The sequence below is a fragment of the Staurois parvus genome, unplaced genomic scaffold (assembly GCF_062004578.1).
Source record: "Staurois parvus isolate SC_StPar_1 unplaced genomic scaffold, SC_StPar_1.0 ptg000472l, whole genome shotgun sequence".
NCBI lineage: Eukaryota > Metazoa > Chordata > Amphibia > Anura > Ranidae > Staurois > Staurois parvus.
Window position 1 is genome coordinate 1768048 of NW_028318268.1, and position 23535 is coordinate 1791582.

Genomic DNA, 23535 nt, shown 5'->3' on the forward strand with positions numbered 1-23535 from the left:
GGTTTCAAGCTTCAGTCATGTCCCTTGTGTGAAATTCCCATTTTTGCATGCCCGCTGTCATTTATTTTTTTATCATTTTATTTCACTTACAGTTCTATGGATTCTTTTATTGGCCATCTGTATGTCAGGCAGTGGGTCAACATAGCCAGCTGTTCATATAACTTGGATTATTGGAATTCATAGCAAGTGTTGTAGACACTCTTTAGAATTCATCTTGCTTCCACACAACAAATGTGGACGCCTGCAACAAATTTGTGTACCTGTCAGAAACAAAGTACATGAATTTGTTGCCTGGAGGCATGGTGGGGGTTGTCACTGAGACTGGAGACTGGTTCATACTGGACATTCCATCCTCAGTACAGGCTAACCCCCACCCATTCACCCACCAAAACAGCAGCATTGTTTACTAAGAGATTGCCGGCTATGCAGCCACCAGCATCATAATAGCTGATGACCCCATCCCTGGCCCCATTCAGCTGGCCTGGAGATTTCTGACATTGTTCAACCATAGCCATATTCAGGTAATGACATCACCAGCATCACTTCTCCTTTGTTTACATTCTGTTGTTGGTCAGGGAATCTCCCAGCTGAATGAGACAAGTCACTGGTTGCTAGGATGCCAATGGCCACCGGCTCCTTAGCGACAGAGGAGCCCTATACAGGAAGCGATCATATTGAGGAAAGCTTCCCAGCACATACACACCCCACTCAGGGCACTGGCATCTCTCAGTACTTCAGCTGGTCTTCATTACCGCCAGTTTATTTATCTTCAAACTGGCAGTAAGGTTGCCGAAATACAGACTACCTAAATTTAGTGCATGTGACTGATGCCCCTATGAAATGTTGCAAGGCTTTCCTGAATTAGGCACGGGTCATTTAAAGGGGCTATACCACCAAAAAAGTGTCAGAACTGCTTTATTAAATTTCCAAACATGGTTTAAAAAATGAACATACATTGATCACATGGTTTATGAGGTTGGCCCTTTGTACAAACTATGCATGCACAATTCACACACACCATGACATGCAGATCCTCCTCCGTTGGTCCTGTTGCCTCAAAACTCTCCTTATTGTCAGCAGAGCGTTTATACTGGATCTTGGTTCCTGCCACATTGAAGACGCCAGGAAAACTAATGGCCCAGTTACCGTTGATCACATAGTGATAATTCCTATTTCTCAGGGCTGTAAGAGAGAAACGCTCAGGTGAGCACATTTTACAAAATGTACATTCCACTGCTCACTTAACAAGACAACATAAGATGATGTCTGGCTCCAGAAAGAGCCTGACTAAGCAGTCTTGATACATTTTATTAGGGCTTTTAATTTGTAGCTGCTGCAGTAATATGAAAAGTGGCAGTACATCATCCTTTTATTACCAACAATTAAGTAATACATTTAGAAATCATAAAACCAGACAAAGAGCAGACCCTAAAATGTATGCACTTGCTGGCTTTTTCAACGTGGCAGTGCAATTGGGAATAATGTGTAACGTGCAGAAACCCACAGCAACCAGATTTATCAAATATAATTGTAGCAAACCCACTAAGGAGTCGCTGTTGAACTTGGTTCCTTCTCCCCAGTTAGCGCACACACAGCCAGGCACATGGTATTTTCATCCATTCTTTCACTGGCTCGAATAGTCTAGGGGTGTCTTTTAGATGTTATATTGTAACATTGAACATGGATGGGGTGAAGGTAGCATAGCATACCCTAAACTAGTGAACTGATCTCTTTGAGGACTATTCGCTATTACACTGAGGTACACAAAAAGTTACACAGATTCTCTATTGCTAATGAGTGACTATAACTTCTTCCAAAAGTCCAAGAGCTTCACACAGTCACTAAAAACCAACACATGGGTCATCTACTCTACAATGTCACAGGATCATTGGTTGCCTCCTTCCAATATCCTCTGGGTACTCCTCAATGAGGGAGACACAGACTCACACTACAATTGGACAGCTGGACAGGACTGGACCCAGGAACTCTCTGCCTCAGACCATTTATGGACACTCCAGCCAGCTACTGGGACACCTCCCCAGGAATTGGCTGAATCCCTCTAAATATTCAGGCTTCCTACTTGTTTTTCCTCCCACTATGATTCTAGAATCCTCTAGAATGCAGAGGAAATTAATCTGAGCAGCAGCCTGTGAGACACTAAGCAGGCCAGAACAAATAACCCTTGTTCCACTCATTACAGAGGAACCAACTAAATTTACCTTACAACCTGCACTAATCTAGGAGGGTGCTACATAATATTTCTTCTTCCTTTATCCTACATTGAGAGCTATACCAGGATCTTCAATGGTCTCGTCAATTCATATTTATATCTTCTGATTAAACCATCTGTAGGGTTTCGTACAGAATTATTGAAAGAAAACATTTAGCCCCAGTGTATGAGTCTCTGGGGTTTAGGTGTGGGTGGAAGGCACAGGCACACTGCCCAGCAGCGCTACTGGCTACTGTAAAAGTCTATGAGAGCCTGACAGCTGCTACCTCTAGACAGTGCACCAAGAGGTACTTACGTTCCTAAAGTACCTCTTGGTGCATACTGTCCTAACAGTATGCCCCAGGGACAAAAGCTGGAATGTTGACAGCTTGCGTTCTGGTCACTACCTGGGCACTGCCTTAAACTTAGGTAACTTTTGGTGCACCGTCAAGCCCTGCTCAGCTGAAGCAGCTGTCAGCTTCTCAAAGACTTTTGCAGGCTGATGGTAGTGGGGATGGACCAGGGGCGGACTGACCATTTGGAAACTCGGGCACTGCCCGAGGGCCCGGGGTCAGTAGGGGGCCCCATGAGATGCCCCTGGTACCTTTTTCATAGGCTCTTTTCAGTTTGGGCAAGGACACAGGGGCCCCATGATCCCCTATTGCCCAGGGGCCCCATGAGTTGTCAGTCCGCCCCTGGGATGGACGGTGTGCCTGTGCCTTCCAAAGGCACCCTAAGCATTAAATGCGCTAAAGTCATCTGCTGGGCTGTCATATAAAATTACTCAAATAAAGCATTTGCAGCATCCCTTCAATGTGCAAGTTCTTTAGATCAGCTTACACCTAGCTTTCAGAGATGAACAAGGAGCATGCATGTTAGGGATGCCTCCTTTCATACAAGACAGAAAACATTGCATCGTCTCTCCTCCTCCTTCGCCTCCCCTAAACATGACTTCTCTTGAACATCTGTTTGAACATTCACTGAAGTCATGTGCTGTTTGTAAATGAAAAAAGTTGTAGATTCTACAGCCACCCAGTCACTTTTATATTACTGACAATGTGCAGTCTGCCTGGGCTCTCCTGTTTTTTCGAGGAGAACAGAACCGCAAAAACTAGTCTTAGGATGGAGATATGGAGAGGTTGTCCTCTGCAACTAATGAACCAGAAGTGATGAGCATTTAGTCGCTTCCAGGATCAGAGCTGTCATTCCCCAACCAGGAGCGGACTGACAACTCATGGGGCCCCCGGGCAATAGGGGGATCATGGGACCCCTGTGTCCTTGCCCACACTCAAACCACACCCAAAAAATAGGGCCGACTACTGACCCCGGGCAGTGGCCGAGTTCCCCAATGGCCAACTGCTGTGGCCAGAGAAGCAGCCAATCAAGCATGATCTGTGATTGATCAGCAGTGGAGGGAAGAGGTGACATTAAGTGTCAGGATGCTACTCAGAGGCTTGCATGAGGCAAATTGCAGGCCAGGCACTTCTGCCATTATCTTGTGTGGACAAGCTCAGTTGCACAAAATCACCAGCAGGCACATTGTGCACTCTTTGGCATGCACATCCTATTACAGAAATGGCGCCAAATGCCATATTTAAAGGAAGAAGCAGCGACATGGTTGCTGGATGATCGGCAGCTTGTCCTTGACCCTCGCTTCCATGTATACTTGCCCCAGGATTTTCCCTCTGCCTGTGACCTTGGCTCTAAGGACTTTGCTTCTCCTTTTTAACTGTGCATGACTCAACTTCTGACTATAATACACTCCTCGCCCTTCTGATCCACTGCGTATGACCCTGGCCTTGGCTCTTGACCATGCTGTTATCTCCTGTCCTACTGACCATCGGTGTATGAAATCAGGCTGGACCCTGACATTGACAACACCACTTCAGTTCCTTCACTGTGGGTCATATCCTGCACCACCATCACCTATTGCAGGTGTCGGCACTCCATCAGTTGCTGGGCCTGGCCTGCTCTCCCACAGTGTGCCTTGTGTTCGTGTCTGAGAACTATCCAGCCAGACATTTCCTGGAGCAACCACTAGAAATCTGGTCTACCAGCACCTGTGCTCCCTTGATACTTGCACTCCCTGTCATCACCTTCAGGGGTGCATTGACCATAACCGCAAGGGAAGCCCTCTCATCACTTAGGCCCCCAACCAGGTACGTGATATTAGGGGTCTAACAAACAGAAAACACTGCACAATTCATCATTATCTCTATACTGATAACCTATAAAGCATTGCCTATGAACAATTTTGGGTGCCAAAATCTTTTGCCATTTTATGGCCACATGGAATTTCAAAGCTTGACATACAGTATTTGATATTTATTTACTCGATGCGACCCCATCTTTTATATTTTACTAAAAAGTTAGTATTATATTTTGTTTGTGTGCACTAAATGCATTTTAGTGTATTTTTTTTACTGAAAACACACATTTGACAAACATCTTGCAACATAAAAATATGCAACTGCCATCATTTTATTCTACAGGGCCTCTGCTTTTGGAAAATATATAATTGCTTGGGGGGGTTAATGTAATTTACTCGCAAAAAATTCTGATTTGATCATGTGTGTAAAAAATTTAAAAATTGTCCTGGACGCAAAGTGGTTAAACTATTCCCTACGCTATCCAAAAGGGATATATGGTAATCTTTAAAGCTACATGAAGACACATGTATTAAAAAAAAACCACAAAAACAAAATGCAGTTTTACAACTTGCATAAATACCAGGAGTTTGCTGGGTTCAGCCTCCTTTAATCCCATTCACTACAAAACTCAAACTAGAAGATCCCAGGGAAGCACTGGAAGTCAGTCAGGGCTCCATTGCTTTGCACAGTGCTGTTAGTCAACAGACGGGAGCAGGCAGAGTGATGACTTCATCAGTGTGCTTTTCTCCCTGCATTGTCTAGTGATAGGTTGGTGACCAAGCTGTGTTGCTCAACTGCGGTAGGGGAAATTGAGTTCACCAACCTGCTTGTGTTGCATGAATCACAAGGCTGGCTGGACATAATTACAGTTCCTATGTATTTCATGTGCGTATTTCATTATTTGCCTGGAGTTCAAATTTTAAATAGGCCTAAACATGAGGTCAATTCCTCCCTTTTTATAATGTATAAACTGTTATAATGAAAGTGTTGGATTTAAACCAACATTAAAAGTTTACCATGATTTATTTTTGTCTTGGCAGCAAAGATGTTGCCACATAGGAACCTTTGCTTGGTGGATATTCAATACTTGTTCATTAACAGAGTTATAATCGGGAGGCTTGTGTCAGATCATTTATAATTCTATGTGCCGGTCTTTCTTTAGAAAACAGGAACACAAATAGCTCCATCGCCTTCCCTGGAGCGCTCTTGTTTCTTGTTTTGGAGTCAGCAAACTAGATGTCTCATCTGCTTCAGTTTCTAAACAACAATGATTTATTTTAAGTAGTTCTTTCATCTGCAAAGTTTAAGCAACTCAGTTTTAGCAATTGCAAGCCTTGGAATGTGTATTTTAATACTGTGAAAAAGGCATGGATCATACAGGAAACCGTTCTATGGAAACAAGGCAACAAAACACATTAAAATGTCAACACATGGCTGTTCTACAATGACTGACACGGTTTCCCTTTACCTTCGGCCAGTTGGTTTGGCCTTTCAATATCAAAAAAAAAAAAAGTAATGGACAGCATAAAAGTAATTCTATATTTACAGTCTTCTGGAGAATCAGACTTTTATTCATCACCATAGGCAAAAAAATTAAGAAGGACATGTTACATATACATAGAAATAGCTTCCCTTTATTTATATCTGATGGACAAACAGAGAAGGCTTTTTCAAGAAACTAGCAATATGCATATTCTATGTAGATTTCTAGTAGATCAATAGGGCAAAAGTTTTATAAATTATATGAAATTACAATGGGGACTTATTTTACTGTGTGCAGATGATATCTGCCGGCAGTTGCACATTAAAAGAGGTTTTCAACTATGAAAATGGATTCCTGCTGCATACCCCTCACATAGTGACTTGAAAAATTGACTCTGGGGTCTACTTTGAAAAAACAGTGCAAATGCCATTAAGAATATCTAGTAGTAGATATTCTCGGTTCTCCCTCTGAAGTGCCATTGCATGAAAGGCCTCAGAAGAAACCAGACAGCACGTGACATCACCACCGCCGGAGCTAGAAGGAAGCCCGGCGGCCATTTTAACTGAGGGTTAGTGCACTTTGTATTGATGTTACTATACCCTACCGGTTTACTGTCATCACAATAAAAATTCATTGAATAAACTACACTATGGGCACCTGTTTTGTGGCTCCTTCATGGAGTTATTAAGCCCACAGGTTACCCCAGAGGTACAAGCATGACCAGAGGAAAAGGAGCCCTGTACTCAGGCTGAGCACCTATCCAACCTTAAGGGGACCTCTGGATCCAGCAGATTTTTTACTACTCCCAACGGCTTGATGACTGCACCATAGCGGAAAAGTCCACCGGATTAACCTGTTTACCTTGAGGGTTTATATTACATGCGCATTATCCTTGCACTTCCGGTGAGTGCGCACTTTAACTATTGGTTGGAGTCACAAGTCAATCTGCTGCAGAATTTTACCCTGGGATATATTTTTATATATGTTCTTATGTGAACGTTATATGTGGACATTCATTTTATTATATACATATGAGTTTTATGTCAGCATATAATTTATCATCATTCATTTATTTTATTATTCATCCATTAGCACTACACCTTTATTTTTGTTTTGAATATCTAGTAGTAGCTAGTGACATTCAACTGGACTTCTGTAACGTTCAAAAAGTTTCACAGCAAAAAATTACTTTCATAAAGAAATGACTTGTCCCCCACCTCCCTGTCTGTGCACTGTAGGGCTCCATACAGGTTTTCAAGATAGACAGTCTGTAAGAAAATAGCTTCTTCTGTGCCCTCAATTTAGAAACTCACAGTGCTCTGTGAAGCCAGTGTCATGGGTACACTATGAAATGTTTACATGATAATAATAATAATAATAAAAAAGATTTTAGACATATAAAAAAGATAGTAATTAGGCACATCCAATTGGATTTGTTCTGTAATGAAAAGTAACTTGTTCCTCCATCTTCCTCTAACTGTTCTGCAAGGCTTTGTACAGACTACCATGAGAGATAGTCTGTAAGCAAACAGCTTCTGCTGGGCCCTCAATTTCAAAAAAACTTTTAGAGACGAATGTACTAAGATTGGAGCAGCCAAAATCTGAAGCAGTCATGCATGGCAGCCAATCAGCCACTAGCTTTCATTTTCAAAGCTTAACCACCTACGCTCTGGAAGGTTTTACCCCCTTCATGACCAGGGCATTTTTGCTATTCGCAACTGTGCTACTTTAACTGTCAATTGCACGGTCATATGCAACACTGTACGCAAATGAAATAATTTTTTTCACACAAAGTGCTTTTTCTGGTATTTGATCACCACTGGGTTTTTTATTTTTAATTATGTGAAGGAAAAAAGTTAAAAACATTTTTTATTTAATTTTTTTTTACTTTTTACTATAAAGCTTATCCACTAACAATATTTAAAAAATAGGGTAGCGGGCGCATGCAAGTGCTCCCTACCTGAACATGCTGGATCACGTACATGTACATGATCCAGCGCAGACCCCCCCCTCCCCCTCTGGCTGCAGTAAAAGTACATGGGCCGCTCTGCAAGTGGTTAAAGCATTTGTAAATTCACAATACCAAACAGGCTTATACAGTACTCACCTGCTCTGTGCAATGGTATGTCCCCAATCCTCTGCTTATGGGGTCCACAGCTGGCACTCCTAGCTCCTCTTCTCAGTGTGCCACCAAAAGAAGCCACTTTCTTTTATGGAACACCCGTGGGCCTGATCCAGAACCGACACACACAGGATGGCTTGGCCTTGCACCAACCCCCCACCCAGTGGTGTATTTAGGTTTTGTGCTGCCCTACGCAACACAAAAATTGGCGCCCCCCCCAGAAAGAGCCTGACATTGACCAAGAACACCCCTGCCCTCCACCCGAGCCTTCCACTACCACTTCCCCCCATACACCAGCTACCATCCCCCATGGCGAGAGAGAGAAAGACCCTCACCTTCACAGCTCCGGACATCCCCAGGAACAAGAGTTGGGCTGTGCATACACCGTCATGAAACCCACAGCATCTCCCGGAACCCACCAGGTCTCCATGCCGCATGTGTCCCTTCTTCCATCCCTTCTTCCAAGGGGCAGTGCTTGCTGCCCCCCCTGAAAAATGCCGCCCTAGGCAAGTGCCTTGTTTGCCTTGTGGTAAATACACCCTTGCCCCCACCACCACCAACACTCCCCATCACAGGATTTGTAAGAGCTTGTTAGAGTGAAGAGAAGAGGAAAGATGCGCTACCGGTCTGGATCAAGATCAGGCTCAGGTAAGTACAAGGGAAGTGAGGAGGCAATATATATTCTGAAACATTTTTACCCTAATGCAGGGAATGTATTACAGTAAAAATATTTAGGCTTTACAATAATTTTTTTTATTTTGGATAGAGTAAGGGAGGTTATAACCTCTCTATTGTTTTTGCCATCAAAGTCCCATTTGGGAGATTTTCATTTGCCGCCTGACCCATAGCCAAAACAGGAAACATCGAAGTCAGGGAAATCCCTGGTAATCACTAGAACTGGTGTACCCATTGGAAGATTTCCCCTCCATTCCTGTTCTGATGAACACTTGAAATGTGGAATTTTTCTTTCACCTTCAATTTTGGTGTGAATGGTTACCAGGACAAATATATGGGGACACAGACAGCAATAAAACCATGACAGGGGTTCCAATTGCTCTCCAGTCTATTTAAAACAAAAAAATATACTTCAACTGAACAAGTTAAAGCTAGAAGATGATTTAGGCCTCATGCACACGGAGCATTAAAAACACTGCTTTTAGGGGTGTGTGGCATTTTTTTTTTTGCCTCTCAATGCCCCTGCATGTTAACCTATGTGTCTATGCACACATAAGCGTTTAGAGGCAGAACAAAAAAAAACTCTACTGCCAATGCCTCCAGGAACATCAGCTTTTTTATCAGACGCCTTTAAAAGCATCACGCGTTTTTTCTGCCAAAACGCTGCTGCCTGGAGGAAAGGCATTGAAAAGAGCTGGGCAAATGCCATGTATGCATGGGGCCTTACTATGCAGTTTTAAATTCTCCCTAGTGTGCTCTGTGACACCAGTTTCTGAAATGAAATATACTTTAAACATATAAAAAAAGATTTTAAAGTGGAGCGCCAGTCAAAATTTAAAAAATTAAATGTCAGCAGCTACAAAAAAACTGTACGTGCTAACTTTTAAAAAAAAGACACTCATCTGTCCTTCGATCCAGCAGTGTCCTCACCACAGCTGGTTTCTCGGGCTGTCCTTGCTCCCCAGTGTTGGCATATCAAGTGTTGGCACCAGGCTGTGACAGCTTGTGGCTTTACAACCTGGTGCCCACTGCGCAAATAGCGCTGCACCTTGTGAATGGTGCCATAGTCTTCTGAGAAGACTTAGGGGAGGGAGGGCAACCTCTGCTTCTGATCACCTAGGTCAGTGGTCGGCAAGCCGTGGCTCGCGAGCCACATGCGGCTCTTTACACACTTCAATTCGGCTCTTCTCTGTGCCGGGCGCCCGCTCCCCTCCCTCCTCTCGGGCGGCCGCCCCAAAAGTCAGGACTCTGCAGCTAGCCCAGCAATGGGCAAACTACGGCCCGGCGGACCTTTTAATCCCGCGGAGCGTGGCAAACATTGGCTGTCAGGATGTAGGCGGGGCAGCGTGACGAACTCCTCTCACAGTCCGCCCTGAAGACCGGAACGGCGCGGGAACACGGCGAGAGGAACGCACGGAGCAAAAGGTAAGTGAATTGACACAATATGGGGAATGAATTACTATAGGGGGGATGAATTACTATAGGGGGGATGAATTACTATAGGGGGGATGAATTACTATGGGGGATGAATTACTATATGGGGGGTGAATTACTATATGGGGGATGAATTACTATATGGGGGATGAATTACTATATGGGGGATGAATTACTATGGGGGATGAATTACTATATGGGGGATGAATTACTATGGGGGGATGAATTACTATATGGGGGATGTATTTTCAGTTTTAAAAATGTGGCTCTCAAAATAAATTTCAATCGTGGTTTTGGCGAGATTTGGCTCAGTTGAAAAAAAAGGTTGCCCACCACTGACCTAGGTGATTGCAGGATACCCACTCCTCACTCATCCCGCTCCCCAAAGTTGCCAATCCTTAACAGGGATCAGTGGATGAGGCCTTACAGTGGAACTTCTCCTTTTGAGTGGAGCTCTGCTTTAAATATCAGTCTATAAACTTAGAAAAAAATAAAATTGACCCAAAGCCATTATAATTTCTCTTTAATTGAAAAAGGGGAAAACGTCCTTCAAGCAAATTCTATACAATAGCCTGTTTGACACCTTAGAATATAACTTGAAGAATCTATTCTGAATTGAAAATAAAATACCAACTTTGGACTTCAAAGTTACAAAAATGGCCATATGTGTATGACACAGACCTTCATAAATTTGCCACTTAGACGTTTATGTGTTTTTGTATGATACATGTTTTCTGCTTCACTCACTCCCCTACAAGAAAACCCTCACTAAACCTCTAATGGGAAAATTATAGTAAATGGAAACATTCCAGCCCAATGATGGGGCAATGAACGGGGTGTACATCTAAAGCATGACAGCTAGAAGAAAATGCTCCCACTTCATACATAGCATTCAACACATATGAAAGCAGAGAACAGATATCATTCCAAGAGGTGAATAGTAGTCTGAGAAGACATACAACAGCCTGCTGTCTCCATAGAGCTGATTCCTGGGCAAGATGTTACCTGTCTGCCTCGTGAGGCCAATGAACAGATAAGAGTATGTTTAACTAAAAGCCAGAGGGCTTTGAAAAGGTTCCTAATGAGATGCTGCACATGAGACTATATACAAGCTTATGCTGATAATTTCAGGAAAGCAGGTAATTCTTTTTCCATGACATAAATCTGAAATAGAATTATATGTACCCAGTGCTGCATCCATGGTGGAATAATATAATGGCACCTGTGTCCCTGTACTGTAAAAGTTCTGAGAACTTCGTTTCACAAAGAGACATGTTATGACAATATAATTCTCTAGAATTTACTATAGTGTCAGGATCACACTTTCCACCCACATGCTGTCACACCATTCTCCACTATGAATCTGAAATATTTTACCGTCAGGGATGGGTGAAATAGTTAAAAAATGTATTTTTTGTTACATTATGGCTAGAATAAGAAATGGGTGGAACCCCGTCAAGGTTCTCTTTTGCCATCTGTATCCCAAAGGGTAGACTTCCCTTCACTTCCTGTACATTAGATACAACAGAAAATAGGAGGAAATCTTTCCCAAAGTGAGGAAAATCCCCATTTAGTTGTCAATGGAACAAGTATCCCCATTGGAACATTTCCCCCTCTTGCTGTTCTGGTAAAAGGTCAAAATGTTGGATTTTACTTTTCACTTCTATCCTTGATGACAGCTGTCACCAGGACGAATATAGATGACATAACACATAAAAGAACACTTAACAAGTGATCAAGTAGCGCATAAACACTTATCCGTGTAAAAAATAAATATATATGTGAATTAAAAAATAACAAAATAATAAACAATAAAAAGTATATATATATATATATATATATATATATATATATATATATATATATATATATATAAAATAAGGTGTATAGTCCCAAAAAAAGTCCAAATGATATTAGTTTATCCACCAAAAAATTCTTCAAAACCTTCTTAAAAGGATAAATACCACATGAAAAAAACTATTGTGAAAAATATGGGGTGCCCCCCTCTCAAGTGTGCACTCACCAGCAAGTGTTGCCTCCCAGTCTCATGGTTGGCAAAATGGGCTTGTTAGACGTTCTTCAATGTAAACAGGAGATTAACCAGACCATTATATTCCAATCTCCTTCTCTTTCAAAACGACCAAGAACATGTAACAGTTGCTCATGAATTCATGATTCATGAATCAAGCAGAAGCCATTAGGAGTTATTTACTAAAACTGCATGGTGCAAAATCTGGTGCAGCTGTGCATAGAAACCAATCTTCCAGGTTATATTGTCAAAGCTTAATTGAACAAGTTGATGTTAGAAGCAGATTGGCAACCATGCACAGCTGCACCAGATCCTGAATGCAGCAGTTTTAATAAATCTCCCTCAATGTGTTTCAGAAACTTTTAGTACCCCCCTTCATAAAGAGGCCTAAATGACGCAGTAGAGATATGGTGTTGCTTTCCTGAAGACACCATGGGGTTGACTTAATAAAAGTAAATAAGCTGTTCACTTTGCAGGGGGAAAAAACTTGGTGAACGTGGTGACAGACTCTCTAAGCAGCTATTCTCAACCTTTTTACCTCAAAGAAACTCTAGAAATAATTTTCAGGTCTCAAGGAATCCCTTCTAAAATTAGTCCATCAAAGTTTGCCCCTTATATTGGTAGTCGGTGGGAAGAAAGTCCCAACTACAGTGGTGGTCAGGATGCCACCCTTACAACAAAAACTAATTATCGGTGTCATGCTACTGGCTCTGCCAAAAGGCATTGGCCCTAGAACTGTGTGGCCATCATCAAATGAGAGGTTGATTATCCATAGCTCAAGGAACAATCTAGAACCTTCTAGAGAAACCCCAGGGTAAGGTACCTAAGGTAAGGTAAGGTTGAGAATGGCTGGTCCAAGGCGTAGGCTCTAGAGATGTCATCCTGATCCTGGCTTCGGTATCTAATCAGTCACTATCCAGGAATGTCTTTTTGACTAGTTACTCATTATGTAGTGAACACAGGATTAGGCTGACAGTCCTAAAGCCTGCACCAACTTTTAGTCAAACACACAGCCTTATACACAAGACCCACAGTTTCTGTAAAAGCATCATGGTGTGTACTTGCCCTACTCCCAGACACCTGGAAAATTCCTGAAGAGCCTGCACTTACCCAGATAATTATTGCTCTTGTCAGTCACCCTGATATTAGTGGCACCTGCAGGGATCATGGTCACTTCATTATATCCAAATAGCCCTAGAAATGACAGTAATGTGAGAAAGTAAGCATGGACACAGAATTACATTCTCTTCATAAAAACCAAACATTATAATTTCCCCTCCAGGCATGTCCTTTCCTTGACTGGCATGTCCTATACAAGCTTGCTCGATGCCCTGGTACAAAGTTTGAAAAATAAAGGGAGGTGTACACACTGACGTGTATATTTGCTTTAGTAGTTATATTTATACATGAATGCAAAGAATTTCATTTACTAACACTGGGAAGAAACGTGATTGTTCTCAGCTGTTTCCAGAGTGGCATAGCAAGCCAACTTTCTTCACGCACGTACACCTGCCTATTTACATTGCACTTTATCTCTCAGGAGGTAGCAGGGACAGTATGCTGGACCATTGGCAAAATGCTGCTTTGTGTTTTAAGCAAGTATTTTATTCTTCAAGCAAAAAATAATAAATGTAGAGCAATTGTACAGAAAATTTTAAGCTGCATACTTTGGTCCAGCTTTGGACCATGTAAGTATGCATATCTAATACCTGTGGACCACTGCTCATGCTGACAATCACGTTGGCAAGGACTAGCTCCATCTGGAGTTTTATTTTCAAGTTTCATTTGAAGTTTTTTTTTTTCTTGGCTTGGTGGGGGTGCAACTAGCTGGTCTTGCCTAGGGTGCAAAATAGTTTAGCACTGCCCCTGGGTAAGTGGTCTGTTATTTATCCTGTTTTTGGCAAGTTGTCGCCAGTGGCAGGATCATTGATAACTCTAAATCATAAATATATTCAGTTTGTATCATTTTTAATGTACTTTTCACATCTATCTATAAATGTTAAGCCCTTTACAAGACCTTTTTTTGCACACTTTAAAAATCAGGTCCAAGGTCCACTGATGGGAGCGCAGAGCCTGGGAAGCACGGCAGGGCACATGGGGGGTTTGGAAGTGAAGGCTGCACAGCTATTGGATCATTTCCACCTGACAGTCAGCCTGTCAGATTTACACACACTCAATGAGATGCTTGTTAGTTCCTGTTTACACTTGAGCTTGAAGGACATTAAAAATGTGCAGCTGAGCCACACTTGTACCATCCCCCAAATACTCCCCATTATGCTGCAAAGGCACTGCCACAGTAGTATGGCAATAGTGGCAGGGCCACCCATGGCGTGAATTTTTACCAATTCAACAGGAATCAGCCAAAATTCAAGCCAAATATGGCCATCTTGCTACCCAAGTAAATTCCAGCTGTTCCAACTGTTAAGTCAGAGCAGGTAGGTAAATAATACCAAGCACCCAGCTGGTTGCTCTAGTAATTGCTCGCATTTTTTCTTTCCTCCTATATTCATACTTGTTTTCTAATATTCTTCTGTATAGCACACATCAGTCATTTTCATTTCCACATACACCTATCACATAGCATTGTCTAGCATTCTGGCACCAAACTACTGTAGATCTACCCCAGGGGTAGGCAACTCCCGGCACTAGTTCCAGAGATGGCACGTGACAGCATCAAGGACGGCACCCAAGGGGAGTCCTGGGAGACTGAAGTGGTGTAGAGTCGGATTCCCCAGGCTGTTTGTCTTCACTTTGAAAGGGAAATTATATTCAGTATTTTTCCTCCTCCATGGCACAGGGCTCTTTAAGCCAGGCTTTTGCTATCCATGTACCTGCCCTCCCTCTGAACATTTCTCTCCCTCAGCATCCATGCGCCTGGTTCAGCTTCGAGGGGATATCGCCAGAGAGATTTATCTTCAAATGGCTACTAACCCTTCATCAATCTTTTATGTAACTCAATGCAACTAAGGATTTCATGTAAAGAGAGAAGGGTTTTAAAGGCTCTTCTGACATAACAAATATTGGGAACTACTAATTTAGCCTACATTCACACGGGCATTTAGCCACGGTGCAAATGGCAGCGACAGGAATCTGCCAATTCCTGCTGCTGTTTTTGACACCAGTGAGCAGTTAGCTGCAGCCACCAAGGCCATACTGTACACCAGTGGTGTATTTAGGTTTCGTGCTGCCCTAGGCAACACAAAAATTGACTCCCCCCCCCCCCCCTTCATGGAGAAACCCTGTCACTGACCAACACCTCCCTCCCCCAGGAAGAGAGCCTGGCATTGACCAACAACACCCCAGCCCCCCTCACCAGGGAGAGCCTTCCACTACCACCGCCCCCCATACACTGACAACCCCCCCACCCAGGGGCGGACTAACAACTCATGGGGCCCCCGGGCAATAGGGGATCATGGGGCCCCTGTGTCCTTGCCCAAACTCAAAAAAGCCTATGAAAAAGGTACCAGGGGCATCTCATGAGGCCCCCTACTGACCCCGGGCCCTCAGGCAGTGCTTAAGTTTCCAAATGGTCAGTCTGCCCCTGCCCCCACCCGGCGAGACACTCACCTTCACAGCTCCGGACATCCCCTGGAACAAGATTCAGGCTCTGCATACACCATCAAGCAGCCTCTCTCAGATATCCCCCCTGGTCCTCATGCTGTGTATGTCCCTTCTTTCGGGGGGCGGAGCTGCTGCCCCCCCCCCTGAAAAATGCCACCCTAGGCAAATGCCTTGTTTGCCTTGTGGTAAATACACCCCTGCTGTACACTCTAATGACAGGTTATTGGATGCTGCAGCTATTCCTGACTGTTCACAGTCAGTGATTACCACCGGTGATGGCTGCTAAACACACTGTGTGTGCATTCAGCAGCAATCACCACAGGTAATCACCGGTTGTGTGAACAGCCACGAATAGCTACGGCCGCTTTGACCTTATCATAAAAGTGTACTGGACAGACTCGTGGCTGCAACTAGCAGTTCACAGGTGTCAAAAAAACAGAATTCACTGTGGCGTCCAAATAGAAGGAACTACTACTTTAAAGCAAGGTTTGGAAACTACTACGGTATTTTAAAACTCCTATTGGACACTACAACTTCAGAACAGATATTGTTAACTACCACCAAAGGAATTAGGAACTGCAGGAACTGGGACTCAATTCACCAATTCTACTGCATGGTACAGGCAGTGCTGTCTTGACTGGAGCTGGTGTTCACTTCTGGACCATCTATGTGAAAATGGCTTGGTCCATTATGCCAGATGGTGCAGGAATTGGGGCTGATCTGAGACCCGATGGAGCGGAAATTGAGACTGATCTGGGGTGAGAAAGTGCTGGAATTGGGGTGGGCTGAGGTATGAAAAAGCAGGATTTGGGGTGAGCTGAAATGTGAAGCTGCAGTAATGGGGTGATATAAGCTGTAAGGGTGCAGGAATTGGAGATGATCAGAGGTCTAAATGTGCAGGTATTTGGGTGATCTGAGGTGGGAAAATGCAAGAATTGGGACTGATCTGAGGCCTGAAGGAACAGCAATTAGGGCTGATATGGGTTGTAAAAATGCAGGAATTGGGATGAACTGAGGTCTGAAGGTGCAGAAATTGGGACTGACCTAAGGTGTGGAGGTTCAGAAACTGGGACTGATCTGAGGTGTGAAAGTGCAAGAATTGGAGCTGATCTGAGGCTTGGAAGTACAGGAATTGTGGTTGATCTGAGGTCTGGAGGTGCAGGAATTGTGGTGATCTGAGGTGTGAAGGTGCAGGACTTTTGATCAGAGAAAAAATGGGGCTTATCTGAGGCCTGAAGGAGCAGGAATTGGGGCTGATCTGAGGCTTGAAGGCGTAGGAATTGTCGCTGGAGAATAGGTTGTGAAGTTGAAGAAATTGGGGTGAGCTGAGGTGTGAAGGTGCAGAAATTGGAGCTGATCTGAGGTGTGAATATTCAGAAGTTGGGACTGACCTGAGGTGTGAAGGTTCTGAAATTGGGACTGATCTGAGTTGTAAAGGTGCAGGGATTTGGGTGATGTGGGGTGTGAAGGTGCAAAAATTGGGGCTGATCTGAGGCTTGGATGTTCAGGAATTGGGACTGATCTGAGGTCTGGCGGTGCAAGAATTGGGGTGATCTGAAGTGTGCAGGTGCAGAATTTGCGATAAGAGTTCTGGGGGTTAAGGAATTGGGACTTATCTGAGGCCTGAAGGGAATTGTCGCTGGGAACTTGGGTGTGAAGTTGTAGAAATTGGGGTGAACTTAGGTGTGAATGAGCAGAAATTGGGGCTAATCTGAGGCCTGGAGATGCAAGAATTGGGGCTGATCTGAGGTGTGAAGGTGCAGGATTTGGGGCCAATCTGTGAAAGTGCAGGAATTGGGGTGATCTGGGATGTAAAAGTACAGACATTGGGGTGATCTGAAGGGTGAAGGTGCAGGCATTGGTGTGATCGGAGATGTAAAAATGCAGGCAGCGGTGTTAGCAGAGATGTGAAGGTTCAGGAAATGGGGTGATCTGAGGTGTGAAGGTGAAGGAATTCGGGCTCATCTGAGGACAGTAGATACAGGAATTGGAGCTCATCTGAGGTCTGGAGGTGCAAGAAATCGGGTGATCTGAGGTGTGAAAGTGCAGGAATTGGAGTTAATCTGAAGTGTAAAGGTGAAGGAATTGGGGATGATCTGGGGTGTGAATGTGCAAAAACTGGAGCTGATCAAAGGTCTGAAGAAACATGAACTGGGCCTGATCTAGGGTGCAAAAGTGCAAGAATGGGGGTGATCTGAGGTGTGAAGGTACAGGAATGAGGGCTGATTTAGGGACTGACGCTGCATAGATTTGGTTTGATCTCAGAGAAACTTTTTTAGGGTGATCACTACCACCTCACACTTCATTCCCAAATGCATACTTCGCAGAAGTCCTCGGTTGACATATTCATTTCAACCTTACCATACTTGCCTCACAACATATGTGTTATGGACATGTGTTCTGGAAAAAGGGTAAGTTACCATTTACCATCCTTGAAAGATCAATGTTTTCTTATAATTATTCAAATAGTTTACAGCATTTACTTTTTTTTAAAATTTACTTTTTTCGTGGAGTGTGTAAAGTTGATTTTTTTTCATATAACTGGCATTCTCAGTTTCTTCTAAAACATTTTTCGGCACACCATGCTCAAAAGGTTGCCTACCACTGATCTACCCTCTTCTTATCCCTATTTTTATATGTGTCAGGGGGTTCATTTAGCAATGGCAAATAGGCTGTTCACTTTGCAAGGAAACTTTCCCCAGAGCTTAGTGAATGTGGTGAAGCTCTGCTGACTTCCTTCATCCAATCACGTGCAAGCAAAATACGGTTTTATTATTTTCTTTGCACGTTATTGGGTGTTCTTAGCATAATGACTTTTCACCGCATTCACTAAGCTATGGAAGGCTTCCACTGCAAAGTGAGCACCCTATTTTCATTTACAGACTTAACCCCATGGACTGTTTCTCACAATAACTACAGACGGTATGTGAATGCAGCCATGTTGGTGACCCAGACATGCATTACAGTATAGATAAACCTCTTGTCACACCAGGTTATTAGACTGACAGCCAGAGGAGTGACTGACATGACAAAGACATACTGTACAAAGTGATCTATTATGACAATGTCTGGGCGAGCAGATACAATGGACTGCAATCTATTTCATGTGTTACTCTGTGCAGATACAATTAGATAATTGAGCTACAGTAAATGTCATATCTCAGGTCCAGCCCTGCATTCTAGTCTTGCAGTATGGCCTGAGCCAAGTGTAGTGTGACAGTTACCAGAGGCTGGGTACTTTGTAGTATAGATATTGTGGTGGTGTCGGCACGATACATTTCTTCCTCCACAGACTCCACAGATATCCATCTTCTCATCTGATCCCAAGATGGAGTCACAACCCACTTGCTGCAAAACAAAATTGAAAATGTTATTTGAATTTATTGGTCTGGTTTAACAAGTACAATTCTGGATCACAGTAGTACGCTATGCTACCAAACACCTAGTACATTTTTTGTCCTTAATTCCTGAATGGGCCCCTTTTGGCCTGATTCCAGGTATTAAAATTTCAAGAGGCTGCAAAAAATTGTTCCTCATTATATTTCTTGTAGCAAGGAAAGTCATCCTACATAAGTGGATCTACCCTGAGCTGCCCGCCATCTTTCTGTTTGTAGAGAAGCTGCCTTGTGCTTTTCGCATGGAATGGATGGAGGCCTCCTTACAAAAGGAACCGTTCCAAAATGTTTTGATGTCTGAGAATCTTACATTGAAACCTTTTCTATTGATACCCCTCAATCCGTTGTACAATGTACATAGTACAAGCTTTCCAATACACTCTTTGATATCAAACCATATGATAACCAATTATCCTCCAATTGACCCTCTACCTTCCACCTAAATTTACTTTATATTCTATTAGTCAAAGGCCTTCCCCCCTTCATCTAACTGTTAAATAATAAACCAGGAGTGTCAAACTGGCGTCCCTCCAGCTGATGCAAAGCTACAAGTCCCATCATGCCTCTGTCTTTAGCAGTCATGCTTGTAACTGTCAATTTTACAATGCCTCATGGGACTTGTAGTTTGGCAACAGCTGGAGGATCACCAGTTTGACACCTGTGTAATAAACTGTCCACCATCCATCACCACCAAACTGTCCACCATCAATGCTCATCTTTGGACCTAATACCACTAATCCAAATTTAAACTATACTATTAAAATGAACATTGCTATTCCTGTATCCTTCTTTTGGCCAAATGTTGCAGCCATCGTTATTGTTCACTTAATTTTCACATGAAAATTAAAAAAAATGTCCAAAACAATTTGTTTGCACTTTCCAAATCATGTTATTTCTGGTATTAAATTGTATGTCAAGCCAAACATTTTCTTTTAGATTGGGATAGGGTGCAGAAGGATTAAAAGCCTTGTCTGTTTTTTGTTACTGCTATCTGGAGCTCAGTATTTCTGGTTATACATGGCTTGAATTTCATCTGATTCCTACAGAATTGGTAAATATCCAAGCCATGGGTGGTGCTACCATCCTGCTCAACAAACTTTGATCTGAAAGTTGAAGGAACCAGATGGAAAATTATTGCCCAAACAGTGATTGCAGACAATCAGATGCAGTCACTGTTAGAGTATTCTGACAGCAGTGGGTGCTTGCTGTCAGAATAAAATAGCAAGCATGGAAAATTCCTTCGTCCATGTTGTTTAGCATAGATGGGGGAATTTACTAAGAAATATTAAAGTGTTACTAAAACCCAGGACCCTGCATTCACTATACATGGTCTCCCACTGCTAAATACCTTTTCTCTTTTGTCTTCTTTATATAGCAGTTTTGTGACTTCTATCAATATCCAACTGAGCACTGGTTAAAGCTTGCAGGAGGAGCTTTGACTGCTCTGACTGTCCTTGAAGGCTGCATGATCCCTGACCCTCTGTCTGGACAGCGCTGATTGTCCCTGTGCTGATCACATGCACCCTCCCAAAGAAAAAAAACAAACACTCTAGCAATACACACCAAACTGAGCATGTGCAGAGTGTCTCCCAGGGCTCTGTACAATCAGCAGATGGAATGGGGACAGTAGAAGACAGGGAGGATCAGAGAAGACAGGATCAAACAGCTTTTCTTACACAATGCAGAGGCTTAACCCCTTAGGTTTCACAGCGAGTATAACAAGCATGCTTTACTGCATATACAGACTGATTTTACTGTTGTGGGTTTAGTAACACTTTAAAGGTCTATGGCTAGCCTTTGGTAAATCCACTGTCAGTGGAACACAAAAAAAACCTCACAGACAGGAAGTGAGGGAGAATCTGCAAAAGGGCCACAGACAGAAATAAAATGTAACAACATCTAGCCTTAACCTACTCTACTGATAAAAAAAGAACATTTTTATTTCTGTCTATGTTGGTGTAGGAGATTAGCCCTCACCTCCTGTCTAGTAGAACATTGTCAGCAGGACAGTAAGAGAAAACAAATCTCTCTAACATTGGCCTGGATAGCACTTTAAACCCAACAGGGGTTCTAACCAATTCCCACTCTCACAAAGGAAAACATTTTGGATTGACTACTTAAAATGTCAGATTTACACTACAGTCGTCCTTAAAGCGAAGCTCCACCCAAAAGGGGAAGTTCCGCTTTAAGGACTGCTCCCCCGCTCCTCATTAAGGATTGGCACCTTTGTGGGGTGGGGGGGAGCGGGTACCCGAATTTGATAGGTCCCACTTCCAGTCCGATCGCCTAGGTGATCGGAATCGGAAGGTGTCCTCCCTCCCACCCTGTAGTCCTTTGGGACACGTGACAGGTCCCAGAAAACTACAGGACCATTCATGAAGCGCATCGCTACTCACGCATGCGCAGTGGGTACCCGGCTGCAGGGGACACACCACGGGACCGAGGGACAGCTAAGTGGCTGTTTTTTAAAAGTCAGCAGCTACAGTTGTTGTAGCTGCTGAATTTTATTTTTTGACAGGGTGAGTAGAACTTCGCTTTAAGATTGGGGAGGAAAAGGTTAGATGATGCTGGATGAACTCCGGGCAGTTAATGAGGTAGACTCTACCTGACTTGCTGCAACCTCTATGCACACTGTAAGACGCTCATAGTGTGCAGTGAAAATCAGAGAAAACAAAATTTCAGAACAGGGAAAAAAACATATACAACTGTGTATGACTGAATGGCTGGAGCTCAGCTTTGACATCTAATATCTGAACCACAAAAGATGGACTTTTTTCTTTTTTAAATACTTTTATCTACCATTGCAGCAACAGGTAAAAATGCATTAAACATACCAAGTTTAAATAAAGAATAGACTGGCCTTTCTCAACCTTTTTAGCCCTGAGGAAGGCTTGAAATATATTTTCAGGGAACTTCTGCTAAAAAGAATGATACCTACAGTTCGGGGTACATTATCATGATCAATATCATGTTCAGAGTAGATGGGAACATTCACCAATGGAATCTTTATCTTAATCTAAGGCTATCATCAGGTGAGACATTCCACCACAGCCCCCTTTGGACTATACTTGCTGAGAGGTATTTTTCTATGTAGATGGAAGATCAACCAAGAATTGCTCATTGCTGAAGGAACCCCTAGCAACCTCAGGAGGAACCCTAGAGTACCATCAAACCCTGATTGAGAAACACTGCCTTAGACCCTAAAATATACCTAAACATTTCAAGCAGCATGTTAGTTCCTTCTGCTGTCCTTTGAGAGCTATACTTTAATAAATGAGGACCCTACCAGTAAAAATATCATCCCTTCAGATCTGTATGCTCCTATGGTAAGCTTGAAAATTGGCCAGCCGGTACAAATGAGGTGCATGCAGATTTAACACCTTAATTAATATAATACTGGAAAACTCTGTGGCCTCACCACCCTGCCTCCCTCAACATATGCCAATATTTCATTCTTGTAAAGAAAATATTTCTTCTAACACCTGTAATAAATCAGTCACCGCTTCAGTAAGAAATGCGGATGATGTATTAGTTATACTGATTAGCAGAAACAGATGTGAAGGTTTGACTTAGTAAATAAAATGTGGTTGGCATATAAGTTGAGGGATGTACAGTTAATTTACTGAAGGATTGATGGTCCTCTGTATTTTTTATAAAACATTTATGGAGTACCTACAACAAATACATCATATAACGAGACTTACCAGGCATTGCCCATTGATGCAAATGCCATCATACTCCACATGGCATGATGTTCCATCCAACACTCTGCCAAAATTATAATAGAAGTTTTGCCCTTGTGCCAAGCAACTTAGCGCACAGTCTCCTTGTCCTTAACAAGAAACAAACAGTCAGAGCGGATTTTCACATGTTATTGCCTGAGATTATGAAGTTGGAAAGCAGAAACACATCACTTTGCAATATGCTAAATATTTTTACAATGGATCTGCTAAACCCTGAACATGGCACCAGCTAGTCCAGTAGCATAAGTCCTCTTCTGAGCCTTTAATTTCACATAATTTGCCTTTTTATTGATGTGTAAAAAAAAAAAAATGTCACTTGCTACTTTGCTTTGAACTGCTATTAAGATTTTTTTGCCTGCAGTATAAAACCTTTTCCGGCTTGGAATTACACAATTATCCACGGCTCCATGAGCTCCGGGGTTAATGTAGGGACCTACAGTGCTTTTAGGATATGGTACAAAACATCTTCATGCTACTTTGACCTCACTTATAGATCTTTAGTAAGATCTCATTTAGAATACTATGTCATGTTCTGGAGACCTCACTTACGAAAAGATACTGATAAGATAGAACGAGTCCAGAGACGGGTAACAAAAATGGTGAAAGGTCTGAGGGATAAAATATATCAGAAGAGACTTCAGGAACTTAATATGTACAGTCTGGAGGAAGGGAATGGGGAGACATGAGTGAAACCTTTGAATACATCAAGGAGGTGAATAAGGTTCAGGAAGATA

At 42.8% G+C, this 23535-nt stretch overlaps 1 protein-coding gene across 1 annotated transcript in view; it reads right to left on the minus strand.

Annotated features, from left to right (window-relative positions):
* Window positions 1-23535, minus strand: part of LOC149452440 (ADAMTS-like protein 5) — a 133714-nt gene that overhangs the window by 36015 nt on the left and 74164 nt on the right. The window contains exons 6-9 of the mRNA XM_089689384.1: window positions 22763-22890; window positions 18888-19011; window positions 13213-13296; window positions 1019-1182 (exon numbers count right to left, since the gene is read on the minus strand). Of these exons, the coding sequence (XP_089545510.1) occupies window positions 1019-1182; window positions 13213-13296; window positions 18888-19011; window positions 22763-22890 (500 nt within the window). The remainder of the gene's footprint in view (window positions 1-1018; window positions 1183-13212; window positions 13297-18887; window positions 19012-22762; window positions 22891-23535) is intronic.